This window comes from Taurulus bubalis, assembly GCF_910589615.1.
Source record: "Taurulus bubalis genome assembly, chromosome: 15".
Classification (NCBI taxonomy): Eukaryota; Metazoa; Chordata; class Actinopteri; order Perciformes; family Cottidae; genus Taurulus; species Taurulus bubalis.
In genome coordinates this window covers 2,363,266-2,390,394 of record NC_136603.1, presented here as the reverse complement: position 1 = coordinate 2,390,394, position 27,129 = coordinate 2,363,266, and the positions used below count along the sequence as shown (strand labels likewise).

The following is a 27,129-nucleotide window of genomic DNA, read 5'->3' as shown; positions in this document are numbered from 1 at the left end:
AAATATGACATTGTTGCACAAGCCTTTTAGTTTGCACTGTTATCTCTGCTAACGCTGGTTAAAGTTACCTACCTAACAAACTCACTTTTATCAGTTTGATCGTAGCTAGGAGACAACAACAGCAGTAATAATGCAACAGTCATATCAGCCTAACTGAAACAGGAATTCAATCAGTGTTCATCAATGCTCCTCAGGTCTGGCATCTATCAGTCCGAGATGAGGTGTGTTCTGGTAGAAGTCCGAAAGAAGCAAAGTGAGTCTACTTTAATGTTTTATTTTATAACTACGGCTGTAATGGTGTATATTTTCACCAATTACTAAATGCTAAATACGGAGTTAAAGGGCCAAATATATTGAATAAATATGTCTGCAAGACATGTACTTCTATAAAAGTCAGGATGCCTCCTGGATGCCTCCCATTAGAGGTTTTTCAGGCACGTCCAACTGGTAGGAGACCCCGGGGAAGACCAAGGACACGCTGGAGGGATTATATCTCCCGGCTGGCCTTGGAACGTCTCGGGGTCCCCCAGAATGAGCTGGAAAGTGTTGCGGGTGTGAGGGAAGCCTGGGTCGGCCTGCTGAACCTGCTGCCACCGCGACCAGACCCCGGATAAGCGGCTGATAATGGATGGATGGATATGTTTGAAATATTTAAAATCCTGAATTGTTTACATCAAGGTTCACTAGCTTACAGTCTTCTTCTTCCCAGTGTTTGCTGAATTTCTTGATGGCATAACTGCCACCTGTAAATAAGTGGCATACCATTGGTTTAATGTGTATTTTGAACAATCTCTTCCTCTAGTTAATTCCAATGTGATCTGCACCGAGTCCACAATGACCGTACATGTTGAGAAAGCTTCATTCTCTGGACTCCATGAGGACCATTTGCGGCTCAACGACGACACCAACATCGCCTGCAGGCTGCAGTCCAACAGCACTCACATCTTCGCTGTCATCCCCCTCAACAGTTGTGGCACTGAGATCGAGGTAACGCAGGGTTTTGTTACCGGCTGTGCTCTTCTCTCGGTTATCGGCGTTGCCTTTATCTGGCAGTATGAGGACTGACTACATAACCTTTTCCTCTGCAGGAAGACGATGACAACCTGAGGTTCAAGAATGAAATCACCACGTTTGACAACGCAACCGACGTGATCACCAGGAAACACCTGCTGGAGGTGCAGTTCTACTGCAAGTACCACAAACATGGAAACGTGACGCTGGGCTTCACAGCACACAGGAAAAAGGTCACAGTGTGGGACCCGGGGCTTCGGCACGTTCACCTACCAGTTTGAGTTCTATCCCAATAACCAGTACCAAACCATGGTGGATCCAAATTCATACCCGCTGGTGTATGAATTAGGGAACCGGATCTACATGCAGATAGAGGCCACGTCCTCCATCAACAACACCGTGCTGTTTGTGGAGTCCTGCAGAGCTACACCATATGACAACAAAAACTACCAGCAAACCTACTCCATCATTGAGAACGGGTAGGCATGAGGACACCACCTAGTGGCAATAGAGGACATGACAGTATTTGTAAAGAGTGGTGGTTTTCTTTCCTGTGAGAGGTTTGTCACTAACTTCCCCGTAAGGTGTGGATGACAGATGATGAATTCGTAGACGGTGGAGTCATAGATGGAAATGAAGTGTCTCTCTGTCTTGTGTTTTACTCTGCAGATGATTATCTCCTTTTAGTTTAGAGTCTTTTATGTAATTGTCACTAGTGATGGGACGAGCGACACTGGTGCATCAGCACTGTGCCGAGAGCTCAAGAGGGAAACCTCGTATCGGTGCGTGTATTGCTTTAAGAAAGAATCACGTGACCGATACAGGAACTGTGTCGTTTGGATGTGCCGCGCCAAAGTGTGTTTATCAGGAAACAAACTGTATCAACATGTCGTGGGTTTGTCGGATGGAGTTTTGCTTGATCATGGATCGTCCTAGGAAGTTTTCCCCGGTGTGGAATAATTTTGATCTCGTGACGCCAAACAAAGTAAATCTTTTTCTCCTTTATATACTATTTTTTACGGTGGCGCATTGCAATCACTTTATCAATTTATCAAGTGAATGACCTGTGATTCATATGATAGTCAGTTAAAGAGCCTTACAGTTGCTTTATTCATGTCATCATGTAATTATGAGATCCTGATCTCGTAATCATGAGATAGGGTGTCTATTTTGTTTAATAAGTGAATGCAATGTTCTGGTAAGAGGTTTGACTTGTTTTCAGATAAATTAACTTTTTATGTTATTGTAGGTGAAGTGTCGGCTCTGCTCCACAGAGCTATCTTATATCAATAAGAGCACTTCATCAATGCTGAGGCATTATAGAGCTCGGCATGGCAATGAAGAATTGGCAGATACTCGTGAGAGTACCCCAGGTATGTTAAAATTCTCTCTAAAAATTGTGCTAAAAAAAAACATGCATGCAAAACAACAGGCTCCAGGCCTGGTATCAAACCTCCAACCCTCTTGCTGTGAGGCAACAGTGCTAACCACTACACCACCATGTCATCTTATATCTATTTGATATTGTTTGTAAGAATTACAGTCCTTTTATTAAGCTTTTGACAAAATAGTTCCTTTTGGCTTGCAGTTCCTAACAAGCAAGCAGTGGATGAGGCAGTGGTCAATATGATCATCAAAGACTGTCAGCCACTCAGCTTTGTTGAAAATGAGGGATTCAGGGAGCTCCTGAAGCTTATTGTACCCTCGTATGCTCTACCCAGCAGGAAGGTATGTTTAAGAATTTTAATTATATGTTTGTACTAACTATATAACTATATTTTATTGGTGTAACAGTATTTGTGTGGTTATTTTCAGACCATCAAGGACTTGGTGAGCCAGAGATATGAGGAGGAAAAGGAGAAAACCAAAAAGGACCTCCAGAGTGCTGTTGCTGTTACTTTAACAGCTGATATGTGGACGTCCATGAATATGGAGGCATATCTAGCTGTTACTGGCCACTATGTGGACAAAGAAAGCCATGAACTCCATTCATCAGTGTTGGCAGTGCAGCATTTTCCTCAGAAACACACTGCAGAAAACATTGCCACGGTTAAAAGGAGCCTCATGGAGGAGTGGGGCATAGCAGGAAAGGTCAGGTGTCTTGTCACTGATGCAGCAGCAAACATGACTGCATGTGCTCGAATGCTGCAAATACGGCATACCATTTGTATAGCCCATTCCCTGAATTTAATTGTGAGAAAATCATGTGATCAAATCCCAACAATAACTGAAATACGCAACAAAACACGACACATTGTGACATACTTTCGATCGAGCGTGACTGCTAAAGAGAAGCTCACTCAAATACAGCAACAGCTGGGAACACCGGGCCATAAATTAATAAACGAGGTGCCAACACGATGGAACAGTACCTACCAAATGTTTGAAAGAATGACTGAGCAGAAGGAGGCAGTCTGGGTGTCACTGGCCTCATTAAAACCTGACATCACTCCACTGACTCCAGAAGAATGTCAGATCATTGAAGAGATGCTCAGGGTTCTTGTTCCTTTTGACCAAGCTACAAGAGAACTGTCTGAGGAAAAAAGGGTCTCTGGGTCGAAGGTCATTCCCATGATGAGAATGCTCCACATTGAGCTTCAACGTCAGGCCACAACAGTGACACAAACAGCTGCTCAGCAACTGGCTGAAAACCTGAGGAAGCGGCTAACTGACGCTATTTGCGGCATAGAATCTCTCAGTGTGATGACTCTGGCAACTCTGTTAGATCCCAAATTTAAAAAGAATGGATTTGTTAGTCAGCAAAAGGCAAGTGAAGCGGTGAAGAGACTGCAGTCAGAATGTGCAGAAGAAATGAGGAGCCAAGAGCCTGACCCAAGAGAAGAAGAGCTTAGCTCTTCACATGGGTCAGAACCCAGTTCAGGTATGAAAATACATTTTTGTGGCACTTTGTGATATGATTTATCATGTGATAATGAAGTAATGATTAACTATTTTTTTAGGGCACAATCTCTGGAAGACTTTAGATATGGAGGTTGCAGAGACCCAGAAGACGAGGAACGCAACAGCTGACTCCATTATTGAAGTCCAACGCTACCTGGCAGAAACAAACACACCCAGAAACCAAGATCCTTTGCAATATTGGAAATGGAACCAGAACATATACCCACATCTTCATCAACTTGCACTTAAAACTCTCTGCTCACCATCATCGTCTGTACCATGCGAAAGAGTATTTTCCAAGGCTGGGGAGCTGGTGTGTAAGAGGAGAAATCGCCTTGGAGCAAAGACACTCGAAAAACTTTTGTTTCTCAATAAAAATTCATGAACTGATCACTTTTTTGTCTTTTATTTCATATGATTTAACAGTTAAGTTGACAAATGTGCACATAAGTTAAAAAATTGTAACTCTGAATTTTTACTCTAATTTGCTATATTTTACATACCAACTCAGTTTTAGCATTTACACAAACAAGGACTTTCTTTACCTGCAATGATTTTATAACTACTGCAGGGGTCACTATTGGGTGACCAACACAGTATCAATACAGTGCCGACACAGTTTGTTTAGTGTGTCAATACACTCCTTGAGGTATCATCGTCCCATCACTAATTGTCACGACTCAGGTGCAGGTCAGAGGTAAGAGACCGGAGGCAGGTTTGAGCAGGGAAAAATCCAAAGTTACTTCAAAACTGAAAACAAAACTAGAAAAAGGTGGCACATAACATGGAACACATGAACACACAGGAACAAAGATAATCCGACAGGAGACAAGGGAAGGTGGGGGAGTATATATAGGAGAGGGGAAACACAGGTGAAGGGAATGACAATCAGGGGACACCCATGTGAGTGGCTGAGGGCAGGTGAAGGGAATGACACAATCAGGAGACACACACACACACACACACACACACACACACACACACACACACACACACACACACACACACACACACACACACACAATTAACCGGGTCCATCCATCCATCCATTATCAGCCGCTTATCCGGGGTCGGGTCGCGGTGGCAGCAGGTCCAGCAGGCCGACCCAGGCTTCCCTCTCACCCGCAACACTTTCCAGCTCATTCTGGGGGATCCCGAGGCGTTCCAAGGCCAGCCGGGAGATATAATCCCTCCAGCGATTAACCGGGTGTTACAGTAATATGACCTTGTCAGTAGTATATAATGTATACTTATGCGCGTAACACCCTCGTGCACGCGCATGTGTGCGCATGCATTTAAAAAAAATATGCAAATTTATTTTTTATTTTTTTCTGAATTTTTTTGGGGTATTTATGTCCTATAGTAGTGTTCTATTATCATTTTAAGCTCGTACACATTTTTTTTAAAATATGCAAATTTTCTGTTTTTTCAACAAAATAAATCCTTACATTTTTTTGGGTATTTACGACCTAGAATAGTGTTCTATTATCATTATAAGGCTGCTTTTGATTTTTCGGCATATTCCGAATATGTCCTGTGAAATGGATGAAAAAGGGGTGTGGCCTTTGGGTTGGGTATCCATCTTTGATTTCTAGCAGTGACCAGTTGTTGAAATAAAGGGTTTTTTGTTCATGTATTAACATGGTTGTCATTTCCTGCGGTAATTTTTTGAGTGGACTATGCCCTGTGGGCATTGTTGATGAGTTGCATGACAGGAATCCTTTGTGTGAAAATGTTCGGGGAGTGTCTTGAGAGTAACATATATTGAACTGAACCGCAGCTACTAGTCCTCTTTCTCTGTGGCAGACCGATCGATAAAGCTGACCAAGTACCATAGAAATCTGTTTGTATTTGTTGGAGGCCCTGTTTCTTCATATATCAACAATGTCTCTCACTCTAACGATACATGATGGTGAGTAAAATGTTTTAATATGTTTTATACAGGCAATATATCTTAAAGTTGTGTAATGATTATTTTAAAACGAACATAGTAATGCATGCGGTTAATAATGTTTTTAAATTCGGAGAGTGTGAGATTCATGATGATGATGATGAGGAGGAAGCCCTGTTTTTTATAATTTAAAAACTCTATATGGAGTATATAGAGTTTGACAAAAGGCCTGACTCTCCAGGCCTGGGGGTTCATGAGGAGAGAGCGCATGTGTACTTTTTAAAAATGACTTGAAGCATGCAAAGTTTTTCTTTTCTTTTTACTTCTTACAATATATATATATATATATATATATATATATATATATATATATATATATATATATATATATATATATATATATATATATATATTTAACTTAATAGATACGGATTCAGGAAACGAATTTTGGACTACTGCAGAGCCGTTCAGGCAGTTTAGACCATTCGTCAGGGCCGAACCTGCCTCACATAAAAGAGTCGGCTGCAAAACTGTCCTGGCCCCTCGAAAAAGAGCAGCCAGTAATGCCATTAAAGCCGTTAAAAAAAAAAAAAAACGGTATGTGACGTATGATGATGATGATGATTTCGTTTTTAATACAGTTATGTGTAGTATCAAATGTATTTTAAAACATTTGTTTCTCAGAGGATTGAAGGAGACGCTCCCTGCAGGCGGTACTGCAGCAAAGAGCGCAGCAAAGAGCGCACCCGTTACACCATTGATAAAAAGGTTTGTGTCATACTAAAGCGTATGTCTTTTATAGTGTTTTATATATCATCATTGATGTGTAATATGGGCCTTCATAGAAAGACGATTAAGGCGATGGACCGACCCCCACCTCAGGAGTCTCAACACGCAGTGGAGACAAAGAGCCCCCCCCCCCGCTTCTAATTCTGATCCGTCTCCGCCTGTTACTCTCAAGCTGTGTAAATCAAAGCGAAAAAACAACAAGTATGTATCATACTAAATAGTATAGTTCATTAAAATATTAGATATTATTGTTTTTTTTTATTTTAACATGTTATCTCATCATAGCAAGGTATCGGGGGATGTAACTCGAGCGGCGCCTCAGGGGACTACGAACCCCCACTGCCCACCAGTCAAGGCCTGTGATTCAAAGCAGAGAAACAAAACGTTTGCCACATACTAAAGATTTCGTTTTATTAATTATTATTCATATATATATATTTTTTGTTTGAACATGCAATCTCTCTATTGCAGGCCTGTAAAGAATAAGCGTCTATCCTCTCAGCCAAAGAGACGGGGGACAGGAAATAAGAGCCCCCCTTCACCTCCTCCTCCTCCTTCTCCCGAGCTATGTCCTTCACAGACCGCTAATGAGCTTCAGTTTTCACAGCGCACAGCGACTATAAACAGAGCCCTAGAACCGATCATAGGTTATGTTAATGATGTGTTCACAGAAATAAGTGTATATCCACAAACTGTACAAGGTGTTGTTGATTATGCGTACGATGAGGGTCATAGTGAAATGCACCAGGCCAGTATTATGTTAGAGAACGAATGTTTGCAAACACCAACACCACAATCACCTGCTAGTCTGATATACCCACTATTTGAAGACCGTGCCAGTAGCCAGGACACTGTTCCAGAATACCCCTCAAAGAGGATCACAACCAGGTATGAATTAATAGAACTTTTCATTTTTTTATTTATTTTTTATTGTCAAGATATATATATATATATATGTATATTATATTATGGTGTCCTCAGATGCGTGAAACACTTTACCCGGCCAGCACCTGCAGAAGAAGAAGTCGATGACAGCGATGACAGCGATGCAACAAACATAAGTGAGGCCAGAAACCACCGCTGAGCAGGCCAAGAGAGCAGTCAACAGGTATGAAGCGAACTAAGAGTGTGTTTTATCATCATCATTATGAGTGTTTTATTATTTTTAATTTGAAATACTCTTTATGTTTTTAGGGGGTCTACTACACAAGAGGACACAACCCTCAGGCCACAAGAAGCAGCACCAGGTGGCAGGGGACAGAAAGTGATTCAGTACAACAGCACCCCTATAGACCAATGGCAGGTATTGGAGCCTTGTATGGGGGAAACTGATATACATGTGTCAAATGTTACGGATGAGTGTGTTTATGATCACGCTACAGCTCCAAGCGCTCAGCATATAGATAACCCTGAATCATGGCCGGATGAGCTCCCAGAGGAGCTCTTTTCACTGCTGGGTGACCTACCAACCACATCCTGTTGTCACACAGTGTGACAACGGCTCAGTATGAGCATTTGATAAAGGAAAGCAATGAGACGCGAAGCGACAATAAGATTTTAAAAGAGTTAGTCATAGACCTCTGCAAGACATCTGCAGCGACGCAAAAAACACTAACAGTCATTGACGCCTACATAAATAAGCAGAGGAGTGACCAGAGTGTGATCAACGAAGTGCTACTGGCCAGACTCCTGAGGTTGATTCCCGTATAAAAAGGGGTGGGGTATTATGCTAAAGGATGTGGGGAGGGTTTCTTAGAGCAGCTTTTATTTTATTTAATTTTTTTTTATAAAAAACGTTTTATTAACTGGGCACTACTATGGCTCCTCCCGCCAAAGTTTTAAGACAAAATAGAGAACATGATGGCAGCGATAGTGAGCATGATCACCTGCTTGATGATAAAGCTATTGAGGCTATTGAACAGAGGTACACAGCACTGTTACAAGTATCTGCAAAGCAAGTGTTATTAGCACTGGCCTTGAATAGTCGTTTGCACAGTATCGCATCAACATCTGAATTATTCATAACCCCTGTGACACCTGTTGCTGAAGATGTTACGACTAATATCGCTTCTGATGGATCATATGTACCCGACGTGGTGATTGATTCACTTGTTGATACACATACTTATGCAGACATAGTGGTACCTACACCTGTGCCGTTGGTAAATGTTGTGACCATTGTAAAAGAACATTTGATCACAGAGGTGATAGTGGTCAGTGACGATGATGATGATGATGATGCTCCGGTTGCTCATGTTGCTGGTACTTTTGATGCTGATGCTGCTGCAGCTGGTACAATAATGATCAGTGATGATGATGTCCACCTACCGATCCCTGTGTTAGCAGTGGGTAATGCTAATGCTACCTCTACTACTACTACTACTAATGATATGCCTGTTGCTGCTGGTGGTACATTAATGAAGCACACAGATGTAATGAGAGGGACACATCAAGTAGGCGGGGGTTTTGCAGGTGGGGCCCCAGGGGAGGGTGTACACACACGGACTATCCCGAGATTTAATGCAGTGGTATTAAAAGAGAAGGTGAATTTCGGTACCATCGGTTGTAACGACGTCGAGGACATTCCATACATGGTCAGAGACAACGTGATGGGGCTGATCAATCAGGCAGTAAGGGATGCTCCTCCAGGCAGCATTTTGAATGTAGTGCTGCACGGCCCCTCTCTGACCGGTGATGTGCAAGCTGTTTTACAAGCAGACGATGCATACAATGCAGAAATGTTTATGGAACAACTAGCCATGGTTCTGCAGAGCAATAGCAATTGTATAGCAGACGCAGAGCTGGAACTTGTGGTAACTGTCACTCAAAATAATTCAGGGGGTGTAGGGGTTAGTCGCAAAAATTAGGCAGCATTGGCTACGATGAGATAATATCGAAGAAGATACGCTTCCTTTACAACTATACCATTCGAGAAGACAAACTTTGTTTCTCTGCATGTCTAGCGCAATTTAAGGTGCCAAATATGTCAGAGCAGGCTACACATGTGGAGGCAACACGCATACATAGAGAGGCAGGGTTTGACCCCATGCATCGTGTTTCCTTCACCAAAGTCTGTAAATTTGAAAGGCTATTGGGTGTGAAGATCATAATATTCTATCACAACAACGGATGTAAAATACGGGATGTTTTCAAAACACACGATGAACCAAATGCACAGACAGTGTGGATGTATATGCACAACGATCATTATTACTTGATTTTAAACAAGAAGGGTTTTTTCGGTGCTGCATACATGTGCGATTACAGCTATAAAGCCTACGGGACACGCATGATTCACGCATGTCCGCTGCTATGCAGGGTGTGTTATACAAACAAATGCCTCAATCAGAGGCTCGACACACGGAAATGCCCCAAATGTAAGCGCATCTGTTTTGATCAGCATCTGCGTCCAACAAAGGCCGATAACATAATTCCCTGTGAAGTCATGAAATACTGCGAGGCCTGTGGTAGCACCTACACGGTGGCCAAACGCAACCACATATGCCCGCCACCCACATGTTCACACTGTAGCGAGCCGCTGGGGGGAAACGCTAAAGAGCACCAGTGTTTCATTCAGCCCATCAAACTGCAAGAGGCACAAACAAAATACATACTGTTTGATTTCGAGACTCGTTATCACGAGGGTAAACACAAAGCAAATTATGTATGTGCCATGGACATTGACGGTAACCGGTTTGGTTTCTCCAAAATTAAACTGCGTTGATACCTTTGTAAAGCGATACTGTCAACCAAAATACAGGGGGTACACATTCATAGCACACAACGCCTCTGGTTTTGACAATTACATCCTTTTGGAGTATTTTGTCAAACAAGGTTTTACCCCTATAGTGGTCATGAGGGGTAGCAGGTTCATACTAATGAGCGATGCTCATTACCAGCAGAGATGGATTGACTCGTTCAGCTTCCTGCCCATGCGTCTGTCAAAAACATCTGAGGCCTTAGGTTTTGACGATTTGACCAAGGGGTATTTCCCCCACAAGTTTAACACCAGGGACCATGAAGATTATATTGGTAAATACCCTGATCCATCATACTATGGGTATGATGAGATGTCCGACAGTGACAAAACAAAGTTCATGACTTGGTATGTGACAGTGCGTGACGACACATTCAACCTTGAATATGAGCTCGGAAAGTATTGCCTCATGGATGTTGAAATATTACGCAGGGCATGCACCACTTATCGGGCTACTTTTATGGAGTGCACGCAGCTGGACCTCTTTACCTTCACCACCGTGGCGTCCAGCTGCATGGGGGTCTTCAAGACCTTGTTCCTACCCGCAAATACAGTGGCACTGACGTATGACGGGGAATACACACAACAAAATAAAGCCTATTCTGATGTATCCATGGAATGGCTTGAATATGTAGCACACACAGAGAACATTGAAATCAAACATGCACTCAACTTTGGAGAGGAACAGTTTGGCAGCCTCCATGTCGACGGCTATCACGATGCATCGCGCACGCATGACTTCACAAGTTTATTTCCTACAGTGCAATCCAAGAAGGATTACCCGGTCGGGCATCCACAAGTTTTTTTCAAGGATTTTGCTCCTGTTAAAAGAGTACTTTGGGTTCATCAAGTGCACTGTGCTACCCCCAAAAGGGTTGTTCCATCCAGTGTTGCCTCAGCACTGTAACAGAAAACTCATGTTTCCTTTGTGTAGTGCATGCGCAACAGAGATGAATCAGACTACGACATGTACACACAGTGATAGTGACAGACAACTATCGGGGGTTTGGGTGTCGTTTGAACTTCAAAAGGCCCTTGAAAAGGGGTACCAGATTGTGTCCATTGACGAGGTGTGGCATTTCCCCAAAAAGACAGACGAATTGTTTAAGGATTATGTCAAAACATTTCTTAAATGCAAGCAAGAGGCTAGCGGCTACCCCGGGAACATTAAAACACCCTTGGAGCAAGAGAAATACGTCAGTGACTACTTTGAAAAGGAAGGTATTCAACTGGATCCTGCTAAAATACGTGTCAACAAAGCCATGCGCAGCTGTAACAAGCTTCTGCTAAATTCCTTGTGGGGTCGTTTTAGCATGAGAAGTGATTTGGCCTTCTGTGAACTGATCACTGAACCGGAGAGATTTATGCAGCTGATGTTTAGCGATCACTATGATGTGCGTCAATTCTGCTTTGTCTCAGATGATGTGGCCATGCAAAACAATTGTCAAATGCAAAGGCGTCACACTCAACGCTAGAAACGCAGCTGTTGTCACTCCAGAGTCACTGGCAGGGCTAGTACATGCTTTTGTCGCCAATCAAAACACCGACACGCCCCCACTAGTGACGAGATGTGACACTGTCATGCCGGAGCACTAATGAAAGAACCCAAATGCACGACCCGAGGCAGAGAGTAAAGTTCACAAGAACTCCTTTATTGTTAAAGGTAATATTGCAACAGGATAGAGTCTCTGGAGAAGGACCGCCGAAGGTTCTCCCGATGTAACTGGGGAGGGACTGAGGCCGGTCGGCAAGGCTCTGACCCGCTGTGGTGAGAGCAGCTGTCTCACTCAGGGGAGAGGAGAATCGCCAACGTAAACAGTCCAGGGTCATTCACAGGAAGGCAGTCAAACTCGGCAGAGGTACAGGCAGGGATCGGGCTTACTCGGAAACGAAGGGACGTCGGAATCAGAACAGGATATCAGGCAGGAAAAACGCTGGTAAGTTGACTCACAGGTGAAGAAAAACGAACTGGCAACGAGACAAGTGAAGCACAGAGTATATATACACACACTGGGAGGGGAGTTAACGAGACACAGGTGAAACACATCAGGGCAGGGAGAGGTAATCACATATGAGGAAGTAAAGACAGCAGTCATGACACAGGAGGATGATTTCAAAGTAAAACAGGAAGTGACAAGACAACAAAATAAAAGCACTACCGTCTAGTGACGATTGTGACACTATCAAACGTGATAAAAAGCATTTTCACCTTACGAATGAAACAGTATTAAAGAAGGTTAGAGTGGTGTATAACAAACGGAGACTGCTGACTGATTACACCACCCGTCCTTATGGATACTAACACTGAACCCGGTTTTGATGCGAGACTGCAGCATCCCTTCAGTTTGGTTGTTAGTGGTCCCTCGAACTGCGGAAAAACTTATTTTGTCAAGGATATTATTGCAAATGCCGAGAGGGTTATTTCACACATCTTTGATAACGTTGTTTACATATACTCTTGTTGGCAGCCGTTATATGATCAACTCCTGAAAATAAGAGACATTAACTTTGTAAATGTCCCCGAGTCTCTATGCGTTGATGTGTTGCTACCGCCGACCAAAAATAATCTGCTCATCACAGACGACTTAATGAACGACGCTAGTAACAATATTGAGGTTCAGAATGTTTTTACCAAGTATGTGCACCATAGAAATCTCTCTTGTATATATTTAGTGCAAAATCTATTTATTCAAGGTAAGGCTAGTCGTACTATTAGCCTAAATACGAACTATCTTATTCTGTTTAAGAATCCTCGTGATAAATATCAAATCACACTAATAGCCAGACAAATGTTTCCGGGTAATACAAAATATTTTTTAGAGGCTTTTAACGACGCTACACATACAGCCTATGGGTACCTCCTCATAGACTATAAAGCCTTGACCCCTGAACATTTAAGACTCAGAACAGATATGTTGTCTGAGAACCAGGTTGTGTATATACCCAAAAAGCAAAAGAGATAATGTTGTTGCGTATGCGTAGGAATTTGGCTCTCTTGGAGACAATATATAAATCTTCACCCAGAGTGCGCAAGGTCATTGTAAGTAACACATCCCCAGACTTTATTAATGCCCTGTGTGAGATTGCCCTCAATGTGTTGAGAGGTAATATTCCTTTGACCGACAACCAGTACACCGTCTTAAAGAAGAAGAAGAGGCTTATCAGAATAGTTGTGGATAAGAAAATCAAACTAACAAAGAAAAAGAAGACGCTCAATCAGACAGGGTTTTTTTTACTCTCGCTACTGGGGGTCTCAATTCGTTTTATACTCAGTCTCATCACCAGGTGAAGGTGAAATGGAACATACGCAAAAAATGTTTCTGGTCCCTCAACATCAGCTTGAATCAGTAAAACAGCAGCAGCAGCAGCAACAGCAGACAGCACAGCAGCAGCAGCCCGGCTCTATACGATTGGCTGTGCAAAATGAGCTTGATAGAGCTATGACCGCTGTATTGCAACAGCCTGATACAGACATGTATGAAAAGGCTAAAAAATATGCAAGTATTTTACAAAGGTACTTGTCAGTGGTTCGACAGGGGGAGCGTGAGAAAACACTATTGACACTCTCACTACCAACCAACGAAAGCCATGATATATCAAGTCTCGGTGTTATAAATGATGATGATGATGATGATGATGATGATGATGATGTTGGAGGAGTAAAAAAAAAGAATACACTTTTACATAATGCTGTAAAAAAGTTGCCAAAAAATAACAAGAAACATGCCGAATTCATTTTGGTCAGACAGAGGGGAGATTATCATTAACAGGCAGGTGTTCAAAGGTGCTCACTTGTATGACTTGTTGAAAAGTGTCACGGCGTCTCATAACATTTCAGACAAATCTAGACCTACTGGTTGGAAGGTTTTTTAAAAACATTAGCTAATGTAAATGTACCGCTATCTGCCATACCCAACACCCAGGTCCGACAGACTATTGCTGAAAATAAGAGAGGTGTTGATGAGGAGGGCTCTTATGATAGTGACAGGGACACTGTTCTACACAGCACCCCTACAAACAAAAAGTATAAACGATCTAAGTCTACCGCGGCTGCATGGTTGGACTTTTAAAAAGGTTACTCATCAACGGTTTTTGTTTTATATACAAATGTATTATAACCCCTTTTTCTACATGTATTGTTTTACCTCTCTATGAATTGTATTTTATCCTTTTTATATGACAACATGAATGTATTACATGTCATCATTTTATTTTTTCTATTTACTCTATTTTTAATAGTACTAGTGTGTGTGTGTGTGTGTGTAACATTGATGATAATAAAATGAAAACTCTTTTTGATTAAATTGGCTTCCATGTTTTTTTATTCATGACACATAACATATTTAGATTACATTGGCACATTGTACACATGTAAAAATGTCCCCGCAACACACAGAAGGTTGTATCAGGCTAACAAATCGACAGACCCTTGCATCATTCTTAACTAGATTGTTACCGTACATACTCATCACACTGTCATAAGACATGCCTTTTTGTATATGACACAGAAAAAACACACAGTGTTGGCCACATGTTGTAGAACTAATATTCTGAACCTGTTTCATAGAATACGATATATTGTAGCAATTGTTGTTGAGGAAATTATCAATTTCAATGGGAAACATGTCACAATCTGGAGGATTGCCAAAACTGTCAAAGAAATGTTGCCATGTTGCTGTTTTGTGCTGTTTTTGCCAATGTTCTCCAGGTCGATCCGAGGGATGAGTGTTTACCACCAGCATTGATGGATACTTGGACAACTTGTAATTGGGGAGTTGATCACACGCCAGTACCCCCCTAAAGTCCACATCTTTATTATTCCGTTTTCTCATCACACTCGTCAACTCTATGGTGTTCATGGTGTTTTTACTAGTTATCCATATATCTAATCTTTGATTATATCTAATCTTTGATTAGATATCTCGATAATTGAGTCAAAAACAGAATAACACACAATATTTATTGTCCGTGGTAGAGCTGTTCTAAATCGGACCTCCAGGCGCACATTACCCGTTGTAATTAACGATACATTCTCCGAACACCCGCTGTCTGCTTCCAAATTAAAACAGAATAGAGAGTAACCACTGCCAAAATCCTCCCTGGTTGCAGCCAACGGCCTGTCTTTTAAATGTCGGCCTGTCGATTCGATCATATGATAATATTCGCGGTTGTACTGTTTACGCTGAAAGATGGGCTGGAATGGCTTCGAGGGGTACGATTGACCGTCGGCGTAAATACTCAAAAACTCAATGTCATAGTGGCCGAAATTAAAAGGGTTTCTTTTATAGCTAACATTGTATCTTTCGTTGTCAACAAAGCCTAAAACAAGAAATTTTGGAATCTGGCCCGTGTAAATGTTTTCTTGGCTGCATACTCTTGTCCCAGCTGGTATGGAGAACATTTTCAAAGCGACTCTATCTATGGAATACTTGGCATTTGTATGCTGTAAGGCTGTGAGCCAACCTGACTGTCGGTGCAACCGTTACTTTTTTCACAAATACGCTAGCTGATACTATCCTAACCCTGTATTGTGCATCAGCATCGGTCATCAGGACAAAATCATCCTTTGATCGTATGAACTTTAGAGAAATATCGACGCCGTTAAGTATTAATTTCTCTTGAAAAAACAAATCAGCATGTATCGGGGCAATTAACTTCACTGTGCTACTTTCTCCAGTGTAGCCTCCTCTCGTCTCTAAGCCCTTGTTGGCTCCCTTTATAGATTTATCATCCATATGTGCGCAGGTATCTTTACTAAACAGGCCGGTGCTGAATTGTGTATCCAGAGTGTCTTTTCCGTAGTTCAGCAAACATTCAATTATTCCCCGGTAGGGATAGGTGTTTGAGGATTGTGATATTAATCTATCTCCCAGCATAATATCTACCTGCGAAAAGAGTGTACACCCCGGATAATTTATGAAGCCTACATCGGCATCTGCCGCCAAATTGGTTCCATCTGCATTCGTTATCCTGACACGCATAGACAGGCATGCGTCGTTCAGATCGAGGTAATCCTCTCCGCTAGCTGAGATGTAAAACTCCGGCGGTCCAGAGTCTGTTATCGCAGAGACGGGTGGGATTTCGAGAAATGTCGCTTTCTCAATGGATGTTTGCGTATATGGTAATGTAATAAATCTAACTCGGTCTTTACACACTCTTCAGATTGATTATGAATGAGCGACATTTTTTTAATTTTTTTTTTATTATTATTATTTTTTTAAATATTTTTTGTTTTGTTTTGTTTAAAAAATGTCTTTTAGTGATATCCGGGAGCGTTTTCTCTGAGGTCTTCCACGTCCTGCTCCAGTCTTCTTTTTGACAACACGGGTGTTTTTACCACTGCTTTTACTTTTTTTCCTAGTTTGGCTACCCGAGGGTTTTTTTTTCAATGCCCTGATTGTGCGCACCAGCATACCGTTACCCTCCTGTTTGCCTGATAATGCGCTTTTAGTTATATTAGAGACAACATCTCCCATGATACCAGTGGCTGCTGTCTTTAAATGCGGCTTAGCCACACAAAAACCTCTTCTCAATAGAGGCACAGCAAATCTAAACAAACTGCGAAACATGCCTCCCAAGCCGTTGCCATATTGGGTACTGCCACCAATATAACCAGGCATATCCCCTCCAGCCTGGTTCATATAGTATGTCATATAACGGTTGTCATCCCGACTGTATGGAGTGTGGTGTCTCATCCTCCAATAGTCTTTTTTAGCAAAATGGTTCGTTCAAAACGATAGCCTTGGCTAGTTTGGTTCTGTAGCATTCAATCCTGTTATTTGGAAATACCCCCAGTGATGAGTTACTAGGCAGCATCACATAAAATCCGTTCTTGTCCATAGTACTGACCCCCCCCAAATGTCTCCGGCAGTGTGAATGATCATCCCTTATGCCGGCAGGTTTTATCATGCATCCACAATGTCTTTTTCTGGAAGCCAAGAGTTAAATATATCAGGCCAACCCAGCCATTTAACTAGGACTTGAATTTTACCTCAATGCCTTTTTCTACTCAAAATCCTTTCTATTTTGAATACTTTGTTTTTACCTATAATCACTTTTTGTAACTCATGCTCGTAAAACGTTCCTTTCAGCGTTTCCCCTGCAACATCAGTTAGTTTGTAAACTGGAGGATCTCTGGCGATGCGTGTTGTTATGGTAAAATGCTCATCGCTGAATGTTTGTTTGTAGCCTTTCCTAAAAACTCCTCTGAGTTTTGATATTCTTACATCATCACCCCTGTTAAATTTGAAGGTCACAGTCTTCTGGGGTTTCATCTTGTACAGCTGATTGACAAATTACTCTGTGTCTTTATTGACTGCTGAGGGGGCCATCTTTATGGACCTATGATGCGAACCATTATAGGCTTTGACAAGATCTTGAAGCACATCCACATATCGGCGTGAATTAACCGAAGTTAAATATCTCCACATACGCGTCTTGATTGTTCTGTTAAAACGCTCCACCACGCTGGCCTTTGTCTCATTTGTTGTTGAAAAATGCTTAATTTTATAATGACCCATAAGCTGCTGGAATTTCTTGTTGTAAAACTCTGTACCCTCATCTGTCTGGAGTTTCACAGGCACCCGACCGTCGCTCAAAATGTCTTTAAAAGCATTCGTAACAGATACACCCGTTTTGTTAGAAAGACATCGTATCCAGGCATATTTTGAAAATACGTCGACACAGGTTAACAAAAACCTCACATTATTGTTTTCCTCAGCATTTTCGCTCATATCTACTAAGTCGGCCTGATACTGTTTGTCAATTCCGCTGACCCATACCCTATTCCTGGGGAAATGGATGGGTGCGTTGACATGAAGAGTGTAAACATCCTGCTCTATTAAGAATTTTTTGACTTGAGCTTGTGATGGGGTATTACCGGTGCACTCCCCCACTGCATTACGAAGCTTTGACACACTGCTTAAACCGCCAGGATGTGCAGGATCGTAATAAATCTCGTGCAGGGTACTATCCATGACGGCTCTAGCGTATGAATGATCACAACGGTTTACTGTTACAACATCTTTTATTTAGTTTCTTACTGTTGTACAAAACACATCAACACATCTCACTGTCGCGGTAATACACATTCCACCCAGCGTTTTTCGACCAATTTCAGTCTGTCGATTTTATCCTCATCAGGTTCATCGTTGATCATGCCATAGTAGAGATCTGAGATGTCAGAAGCATCACCACACTTCAGCTCATGCATGAACATTTCCGCTGCTCCTCGGATGCGATCATAGCTGGCATGGACCCCGTTATACCCCAGATAGAGACGGATGGCAGGCATGAAACAGCGTTCCACACACGTTGCCGCAGTTCTTTATAGTGATGCCTGTAGAAGCCATCCTCAATAGGCTGCAAACATGGATACTGACTCTGACTGCCATGAGCAGTCAGACACCCGTTGCAGACCTCTTCACGGTAACTCTCCATGACCTTGTTCAGGAAATGTAGCACGCTGATATGAACACCCATTCGGAATGATTTAGAAAAGACTGGTGTTGTATAGTTGGCACCATTGGCTGCAGGTCCTTGAAGGCCCTCGTCACTGGATGCCTCAGTATCACTCTGCGGAAACCCTGGAGGGCTCATCCACTGATTGGATACAGCCGAGGCTGTGCTCTGATGAGATGAGGCAGGAGATGGAGGTGCAGTCACACACTCCTGAGCCGGTGATGAGGGGCAGCTCTGCTGAGATGGCGGTGCAGTACCACACTCCTGAGCTGGTGATGAAGGGGAGCTCTGCTGAGATGGGGGCGGAGATGAGGGACAACTCTGCTGTGATGGCTGTGCACCATCACCCTCCTGAGCCGGTGATGAAGGGGTGGTGGTGACCATCATTGTGCTTTCATCATCATCTGAATTTTAAAAAATCAAATTAGTGTTCTGTATAGTGAAACAACCTTATCAACATGTGTGTGTGTATATATATATATATATATATATATATATATATATATATATATATATATATATATATATATAACAATATAACCCACCTGTCATCTTGGCTTTTTGGAGACTTTTCTGTCTGCACATTGTAGAATATACACCACTGGACACCAGTCGGTGTATGGCTGAATACAAGACGCCTTGTAATATTGCCATACGTCCTGTTGACGCTGTCTTTCTTGATTGCATCGTCAATGTGGCTAAACATTGTTTTCAGATCCTGCCAATCACACCATTGCATGATGAAAGTCATGGAAAACCACTTGGCATACTCTGCATATGTAATGTGGTACGGGTCCTGTCGCAAATCGACACATCCTCTATGTGCAAACAACACATCGCGGTCTTCACAATCATACAGAGCTATTAGCCCATCAGCTAACTTGTTATTACGATCTGCTGTAACATGGTGTATTTGAGGGCCTGAAGCACTGTACCATAAAGCCGTATAGAGCGGCTCACGAAACTCTGTCTGCTCAAGATCCACACACACCACTGAACGAAACCGATGCCAATCGTTCACACACATTTGACCACCCACACTAAAATCATACTCTTCCACACCATTGTAGCACTCTGTGATACTAGATTCAAGGGTCACCATGCCATCCTCATACGCAACACTGTAAACATACCCCTTTAATCCCACTAACTCTAACTCTAAGACACATGCTCCCCCAGAGGTAAGACCCGTCCGGCGTCTCTTCGCCCTGGGCGCTTCCACACCTATAATGTCAGGTCTACGGCCTGCAGACATACCTATAGCACTGCCTGATGGAGTCTTTTCCAGATAACCGGGAGACGACATCCTGATATCAAGCCAAAGGAATTCGAACACATACAAACAGCTATAGCAGTAGCAGCAGCAGCAGCAGCAGCAGCAGCTGTAGCAAAAACTAAAGTAATAGCGGTAGCAATAGTTGCAGTAGCAGTAGCAACAACGGCTAAAACGGTAGCAGCAACAGTAGTAGTAGCAGTTAGAAGGTCCAGAAGGTCCAGAAGTGAATGAAATAACGTGGGTCACAAAACCTATATATATACAAATATTCAAACACACCCCAATGTTATGACACACCTCTAGTTACACCCACTTTTCAAATGACTCCACCTATTTTTTAAACCCACAAAAAAAAAAAAAAAAAAAAAAGTTGCATATTTTTTAAAAATGTGCACGAGGGTGTTACGCGCATAACTATACATTATAAACTACTCTTGTCAGGATGGAGAAGTCGATGCCGAACTGACTTCATCTTTTGCATAACCTCTATAGTACCTTTCCTCCTCATGTAAATACCTACAATAGAACAATACCTCTGCCTCTCTAACGGCATCCATTGAAAGGCATAGAGTATTAGAGGCAATACAATATGTCTCATCTTTTTGTCTGGCTTTGCTCTGACTAGATGTATAGTGTATCCGACCGTTGAGACACATTCCCCCTCCCACCAGAGACAGTTCAGGTTCTGCATGGAGGCCTTCAAGTTCATCGGCTTGCATGATCAGGTAAAGACTTGAGCAGGAGACTGTTGATGTCTCTGGGAAATCTCTCAATGAATATTCATCTGGCTAGTTTTACTAAGTGATAATCAACTTGATGAAGTGGACAGGTGCAAAGGAATGTGAAAAAGAGGTTGACTTCCTGCAACTTTATTAGAGGCGCAATGAATCATCAAGCATCAAACACACAATGTGAAGCAACTCCTTTCATACCTTTTCAATTGTAATTCTTCAATTTCAAATACTTTTTTGAATGTGGTTATTATGAATTTGATTGTTTGTTTCAACCTGTGGCTTCACATTGTGAATCTGATGTCTAATGATCATGACAGAGCAATTGTACCTCTATAAACTCAGCATGGACCAGTTTAAAAAAAGAGCTTGTACCACTTGACACGGATGGACTTGAGGACTAGAACATCACTGACGGTCGGTTCCATACTGGATCTGACCCCAGCTGCTCTCCACTGTAAGAGTCCGTCTGCTGAAGTAATGACAGCGTTGCATTCAGGTGTACATCAGCTGCAATGTCCTGATGTGTGAAGCAGGGAGTCCCGACACCCAGAGGTGTCAAAAGTATTCACATTCATTACTCAAGTAGAAGTATAGATACTAGGGTTTAAAAATACTTCTGTAAAAGTTGAAGTATCAACTCAAGCTTTTTACTTAAGTAAAAGTGTAAAAGTACTGGTTGAAAAAACTACTTAAAAGTATAAAAGTAATGTAAGGGGAATGTTTTTTTTTTCCATTCAGGACAAACTCTTAAGCCTCTCAGGGGCCTATAGTGCACTACCCCACCTCCCCCAAAACAATCATTTTTATAAAGGCCATAATGTTTTAAAATGCTATGTTGAAAAATGTGGGATGCACTAGGCTACCCGTTTCAGCTGCATATATGCCCATTTAAAGTACCATATGTGTACTACTGAGCATTAACATGCGTTTCATGGAGCGGAAGACATGATAACTAGTTGCCTATAAGTAATGTAATCGTGCAAAATAGGCGGCGACTCCGACACAAACACTTAAAGCTGTGGTTCTCAAACTTTTTCTGTAAATAACATAATTGTGTGACTCATCTGTGCTTTTATAAATAACAGAATAAAGACAATTGCAATCACTTTCAAGTAAATCAGATTGCCCCATTAGACAATGTTTTGTGTAAGTTCTATCTGTGCAAAAAATTCTCACGGCGCTCACGGAGCTCACGGCGTCGCGTCAAATCGCGCATGCGCAAGCGTAACCTGTTAACGGCGTACCGCAACCATTTACCCGAAAGTACAGGCATTTGTCCATGTATTTATTAATGACTTTGTTTTATATCCGTGTACTTTGTACTTTTGTAATATGTGAAGCCAGCAGCTCATTGTTGGTAGAAGACACGAGCACTTTGGCTTGTTTCACCTGGAGCAGGAGAGCTGCTCCGGGTTCAGAGAGCTGCTCCGGGTTCAGAGAGCTGCTCCGGGTTCAGAGAGCTGCTCCGGTGCGAGGAGAACTCCGGTTGCTCCTCACATGAGAGCTGCTGTTGCCATCTTCACCCTGGGAGCGTTTAAAACGCAGATATAGCGGTCTACTTTTCACGCGACATATTTTTTGATGCTATCTGTCCGCTGGTGTGTGCTCAGCGCTCACCTGTGTGCGCGCGCACGTATCTGTGGGCAACCTGGTATTCATCGCTGGATGTCTTCTTGCAGCTGTTGGCATGATCAGTGCAGTGGCCATGTACAAGGCCAAAGTGACAAAGGTCAAATACCAACCTTTGTCCACATTTGAGAGCTAAGACGGCACGCAGAATACCAGCTCTGAGTTAATCACATTTGACTACGTGTAGGTTTTTTGATTGGGTTTGCCATTCTATATCGAGTTTTGGGGTGTCTTTATAAATGTCTACACCTTTAAGAGGACATTTACTTTAGTGAGGACAAATCTGTTCTGATGCAAAGAGGTAACCAGAAAGCAGTTTTATAATAATCAACACTGAAAGGTTGTACCACTCGATGGGGGATTGACATTACATGTCAAAAGGTTTTTTATGACTAGACTTAAGTCAATTATGATACTCTTGCTTCAAGGTCCCCTGTTATAAAACGGGAGATTTTCATTTCACAGTTTTAAACTTGAATAACAGGTGAATAACATCAGCTGACAGGAAGTAAACATGGACCCAAGCTTTTGCTGAGCGACAGTTTAAACTTGCACAAACGCAGGTTTCAGAGGATGAATACAGATTTAAACAGACAGAATGTAGTAGTTCATTTTATTGAGCTTTCATGCCAACGAAGCCACTCTGATTTTTTTAAAACTGTGTAAACGTGTTCTAGGACAAACACAAAATACAAGTATGAACCTGGAAATGAACACGACATGTCTCCTCTCATGGATCAATAAAAATGAGCAAATATTTTGGGTTTTTGTCTTCTTTATTACAAAAAGCTTTGAACAAAGTTAATGTAATAACATGCATTTGATCTTTGTCTTTGTTATTTTCTTCTGTTTTTAGTTTGATCTTTGAGTAATGTGGGTTTCTTAACCCTAAATTAAATGGATGTATGTTTTAAGAACAGATACATTTGCTTCCATATACATTTACATTTCTATAAATGGATGTAAATATCTACACTGGACATCAGTGTGTCACCCCTCATTTAGCCCCTTGCAGGCCATGTCATGTTTAATTAATGAGTTCATGAACATTGAGATAAACTGCCATGTAGTGATTATTATTATAATGATTTCATGCAGAATGATCTGGATCATGCTTGATACCATGTCTGACACCAGCTTTCCTTTTGATGCATTTATGTACTTCAAGTACATTTCAGCTCTCCTGCGTTCAGCAGTGCAGGTCATCTCTCTAATAATTAATGAAAGCATTTATTCTTTCGGCATTTTAGGCCGATTCATTTTAATTTGACACTTTAGCTTTCATGCATTTCAGCTTTTAGCATTCATGCGCTATATTAATGCAACACGCTAAATTAATGCGTCATCATCAACATCATCATCATCACAGCCCACTCGTACATTAAAACAGTTAGCAGCCAGATGCTAGTTTATTATTTTTACTGGTGTATAGATGAGGTCAACATGAAGGTTGGGTTCCCTCTCTTATGAAGTCTAATGTGTTAATGTGACTGCAGTGACTACAGTCTACAGATGAGAATGACTTCATTTGTTGTTAAATGAATTATTCATTGAAACGTGACTGTATACATCACACTGTCTCAAAGTCAGACTTCATCATGTCATTGTTATGCTGCTTCATGTTGTCCTGATTCATCAGTGTTTGGTTCCCTCTGGTTTCTCAGCCTTCAGTCTGTCTTGATGAGTGATATGATGAAGCTGTGTTTTCTACTGATGCCATGACATGAAGACAGATGGATCAACTGTCATACAGCTGAATACAAACAGAAGACACAGGAACCATCAACATGTCTTTATGATGCTGGATATTTATTGCAGTAAATGTGAAAGCTTGCAGTGGTTACAGTTGATGAAGACGAGTCCAACTGCAGCTCTTCATGTTCACTCTGAACTACTAGAGTCTCACTCTGAACTACTAGAGTCTCACTCTGAACTACTAGAGTCTCACTCTGAACTACTAGAGTCTCACTCTGAACTACTAGAGTCTCACTTGACACACAAAGGGCTTCCGCCAAGAACAGAAATGATCGTTCCAGAGTCCCCAGACTGTAAAACAGAAAACAGGACAGTCATGTGATTAATGAGATTTCAGGGTTTGTGGTACTGAAGTGTCTTATTGTCATGTTGTCTTTACACAGTGTGAACTTGCTATGAATGTGTGTACTTACTGCATTATACTATAATAATATATGCTCCTGATATGCCTCGTCCTTCACTTAAACCCTCTCTTCATGTTGAGGAAACCCAGGACTCTGAATATATTCATGTATTGTGTGAAACAGTTGTGTTAACGTCTGTATGAAGTCAACAACTGACTGTCAAATCAAATGAAGTTCAATTAAATAATATCTCAACAAAATTATTTGTCAGTGTTCTAATGGAATTAGATGAATCATAAAAATGTATGTATCTAATAAACACATTTCTCTCGTCCTCCAGTGACCCCTGCTTTGTTGCAGACATACAGACATTACATACTCTGGTGTCAGAGAGGTGTATACAGGATGGACTTCCCAATCTGACACAGTATTTTAAATCAGTGTGACATGAAGAGGTTCAGTGAGGTTTAAATGCAGCACCTTCCTTCATGCTCATCTGGACTGTTTTCTTGAGCTACTTTAATAATCATCCACCAAGGGTCATGAAAGTGTCTTTTCTTGAGGTTCAGAAGTCTACGTTCATCTCTATTAAGTTATAACCTCTCCTCCTGAGTCTTTAGTTTACTTACCCCCGTAGTTCATCTCAACGCAATGCTCATCCCACCAAGAGTTGTCCGGTTGGCCACGATACCACTTGGAGTAGTCGAGTTTAGTCCCATCGGTCCAAACAAATCCTTTGCTTGACTGAACACAAAAAACAAACAATGGATGACCTGAGGATGACCACTGTACTATATTCATGTTCATATTGTAATTATTACATTGTAGGAGTCAAATCTGAATCTGCAACATAACATTAACATGTGTCAGCAGGTTAATGCAGTACTACAACATGTTACTCTGAGGTAGAAGTACACAGTAAGTAGTATTCAGCTCAGTAGGATGTTTCCATTTCATTTTGGTGGACAATTCATGAGAATAGCAACATAATTCAACAACACATGTTTACCTCTGTGTTTTCATTGTAAACACATTAGAGGCACAAACTGAACAGAAACATTCACTTCTTACCCGATACAGTCCGATCCAGTAATGATGTTTTGTAGTCGTAGCCCTGTACATGGCACATTCCACTTGTTCCAGCTCAGCAAGGCTGTGGATTGATACCAGATCTCCATTACGGGAGATCTTACAGTGTTTCTGTAATCAAAAGAGATAATGAGGATTATTCTTCATCCTAAATCCCTGATTTGAACTTTCTTCTCCTGACCTGAAGTCATGAAGGCTGTTCAGTTCCCTTCTGCTCTGAGGAGAATTCACAAGATCACCCTCAACAATATAAAGATGACTTCAATTCATTTTTTTGTCAATTTTTGCTCTGGGTAAATGACCCTCCATAGCTGTACCTGCTTTATTAAAACACTTGATTATACTTGAGAGTAAATGGACTTCTCCTTTCTATAAATACAGCTTCCTCCTCTTTCCTCACTTCTTCTAATGAAGTGATGAGACTGTGTGAACAGGAAGAGGTCAAATGTACTGTCTGTAGTCTGGTGTGTGTTTGTTTTTATTACCCTCGCTTCTTGATGAGACATACGTGAGCTGTGGAACGCCTTCAAACAGCGGTCTTTACCAAACTGGAACCAGTTAGCATCAATTCTACATGGTGTGGCCGGATATTTGGTCCGACAAATTTCTCCAGGATTCCCTGTTTCACAGAAAAAAAGAAGTGTTGTTAGTTTAGTGTTCCTGGTGTCTGTGTAGAAAGTGATTTAGTGACAGTTTGGTTCTTACATGCTGCAGAGGCTGACATGGACATCAGCACCACCAGAAGAAGGACGGCAGTCACCACAACAGGACGCATGGCTCAGGATTCACTGACTCTCAGAACTCTACAACTGGAATATCACCTGGAAATGCCACACCGTTCAACCCCATTACAACAAGACACTTCAGTTATTACCAGTTTTCTAACCCACAGATCAGATTAAAGTTATTTCTGTTCTCTAAAACCTCCACCAAGAGACAAAGAGGACTCACCACAAGTGTCTTCTCCCTCGTTGCATCTCATACTGAAGGTCTGTTTAAATACCTTTCACAGCCATGCCTGAGGGTCTGAATGTTAAAACATGAACTACTTCAATAACACGCCTGTTTAACTTCCACGTCATCCCAGAAGTAGGATCCACCTCTATTCAGTTACAACATTATAATACGAAGCATCCATGAACAAACAAAGCACTTCTTCAATACTAGGTTGAGTGTTGGCCAGTTCATGAGTTGCAGCTCTATGAATGTTTTCTAAATGTTGATATGTGGAACGGCCTGTATAGGACTCACTAAAAGAGTTCTCAAAGTCCATATTTTGCAAAATATATTCACCAGCTGGACACTATGGTCCCCACAGCCCACCCCTCATTATAGTTCTTATCATTATAGCTCATCTTGATGCAGGATGCAGGGGTTCTATTGCTGTACTCCAGGGGCCACATTCACTAACTACTGGGGTTTGTTTGCATCCAATTCTATCAGTTTCCATCAGAGAAAGTCACACATATTATTTGAAAGAATGTATTTCTATG

The 27,129-nt window shown here is 41.7% G+C and overlaps 1 protein-coding gene and 1 pseudogene across 2 annotated transcripts; one reads left to right on the top strand and one right to left on the bottom strand.

Annotated features, from left to right (window-relative positions):
• Positions 1-216: 216 nt before the first annotated feature.
• Positions 217-21,405, top strand: LOC306747438 (ZP domain-containing protein-like; annotated as a pseudogene). Its single transcript has 5 exons — positions 217-253; positions 803-987; positions 1,089-1,490; positions 20,711-20,810; positions 21,316-21,405. The product of its transcript is annotated as a ZP domain-containing protein-like (transcript).
• Positions 21,406-24,236: 2,831 nt separating this feature from the next.
• Positions 24,237-26,606, bottom strand: LOC306748196 (C-type isolectin Sp-CL4-like). Its single transcript, XM_079231331.1, has 6 exons — positions 26,588-26,606; positions 26,342-26,457; positions 26,122-26,255; positions 25,619-25,747; positions 25,177-25,291; positions 24,237-24,494 (listed from the first exon to the last, which is right to left on the bottom strand). Exons 2-6 carry the CDS (start codon positions 26,409-26,411, stop codon positions 24,427-24,429), a joined length of 516 nt encoding a protein of 171 aa, XP_079087457.1. The 5' UTR covers positions 26,412-26,457; positions 26,588-26,606; the 3' UTR covers positions 24,237-24,426.
• Positions 26,607-27,129: the final 523 nt, after the last annotated feature.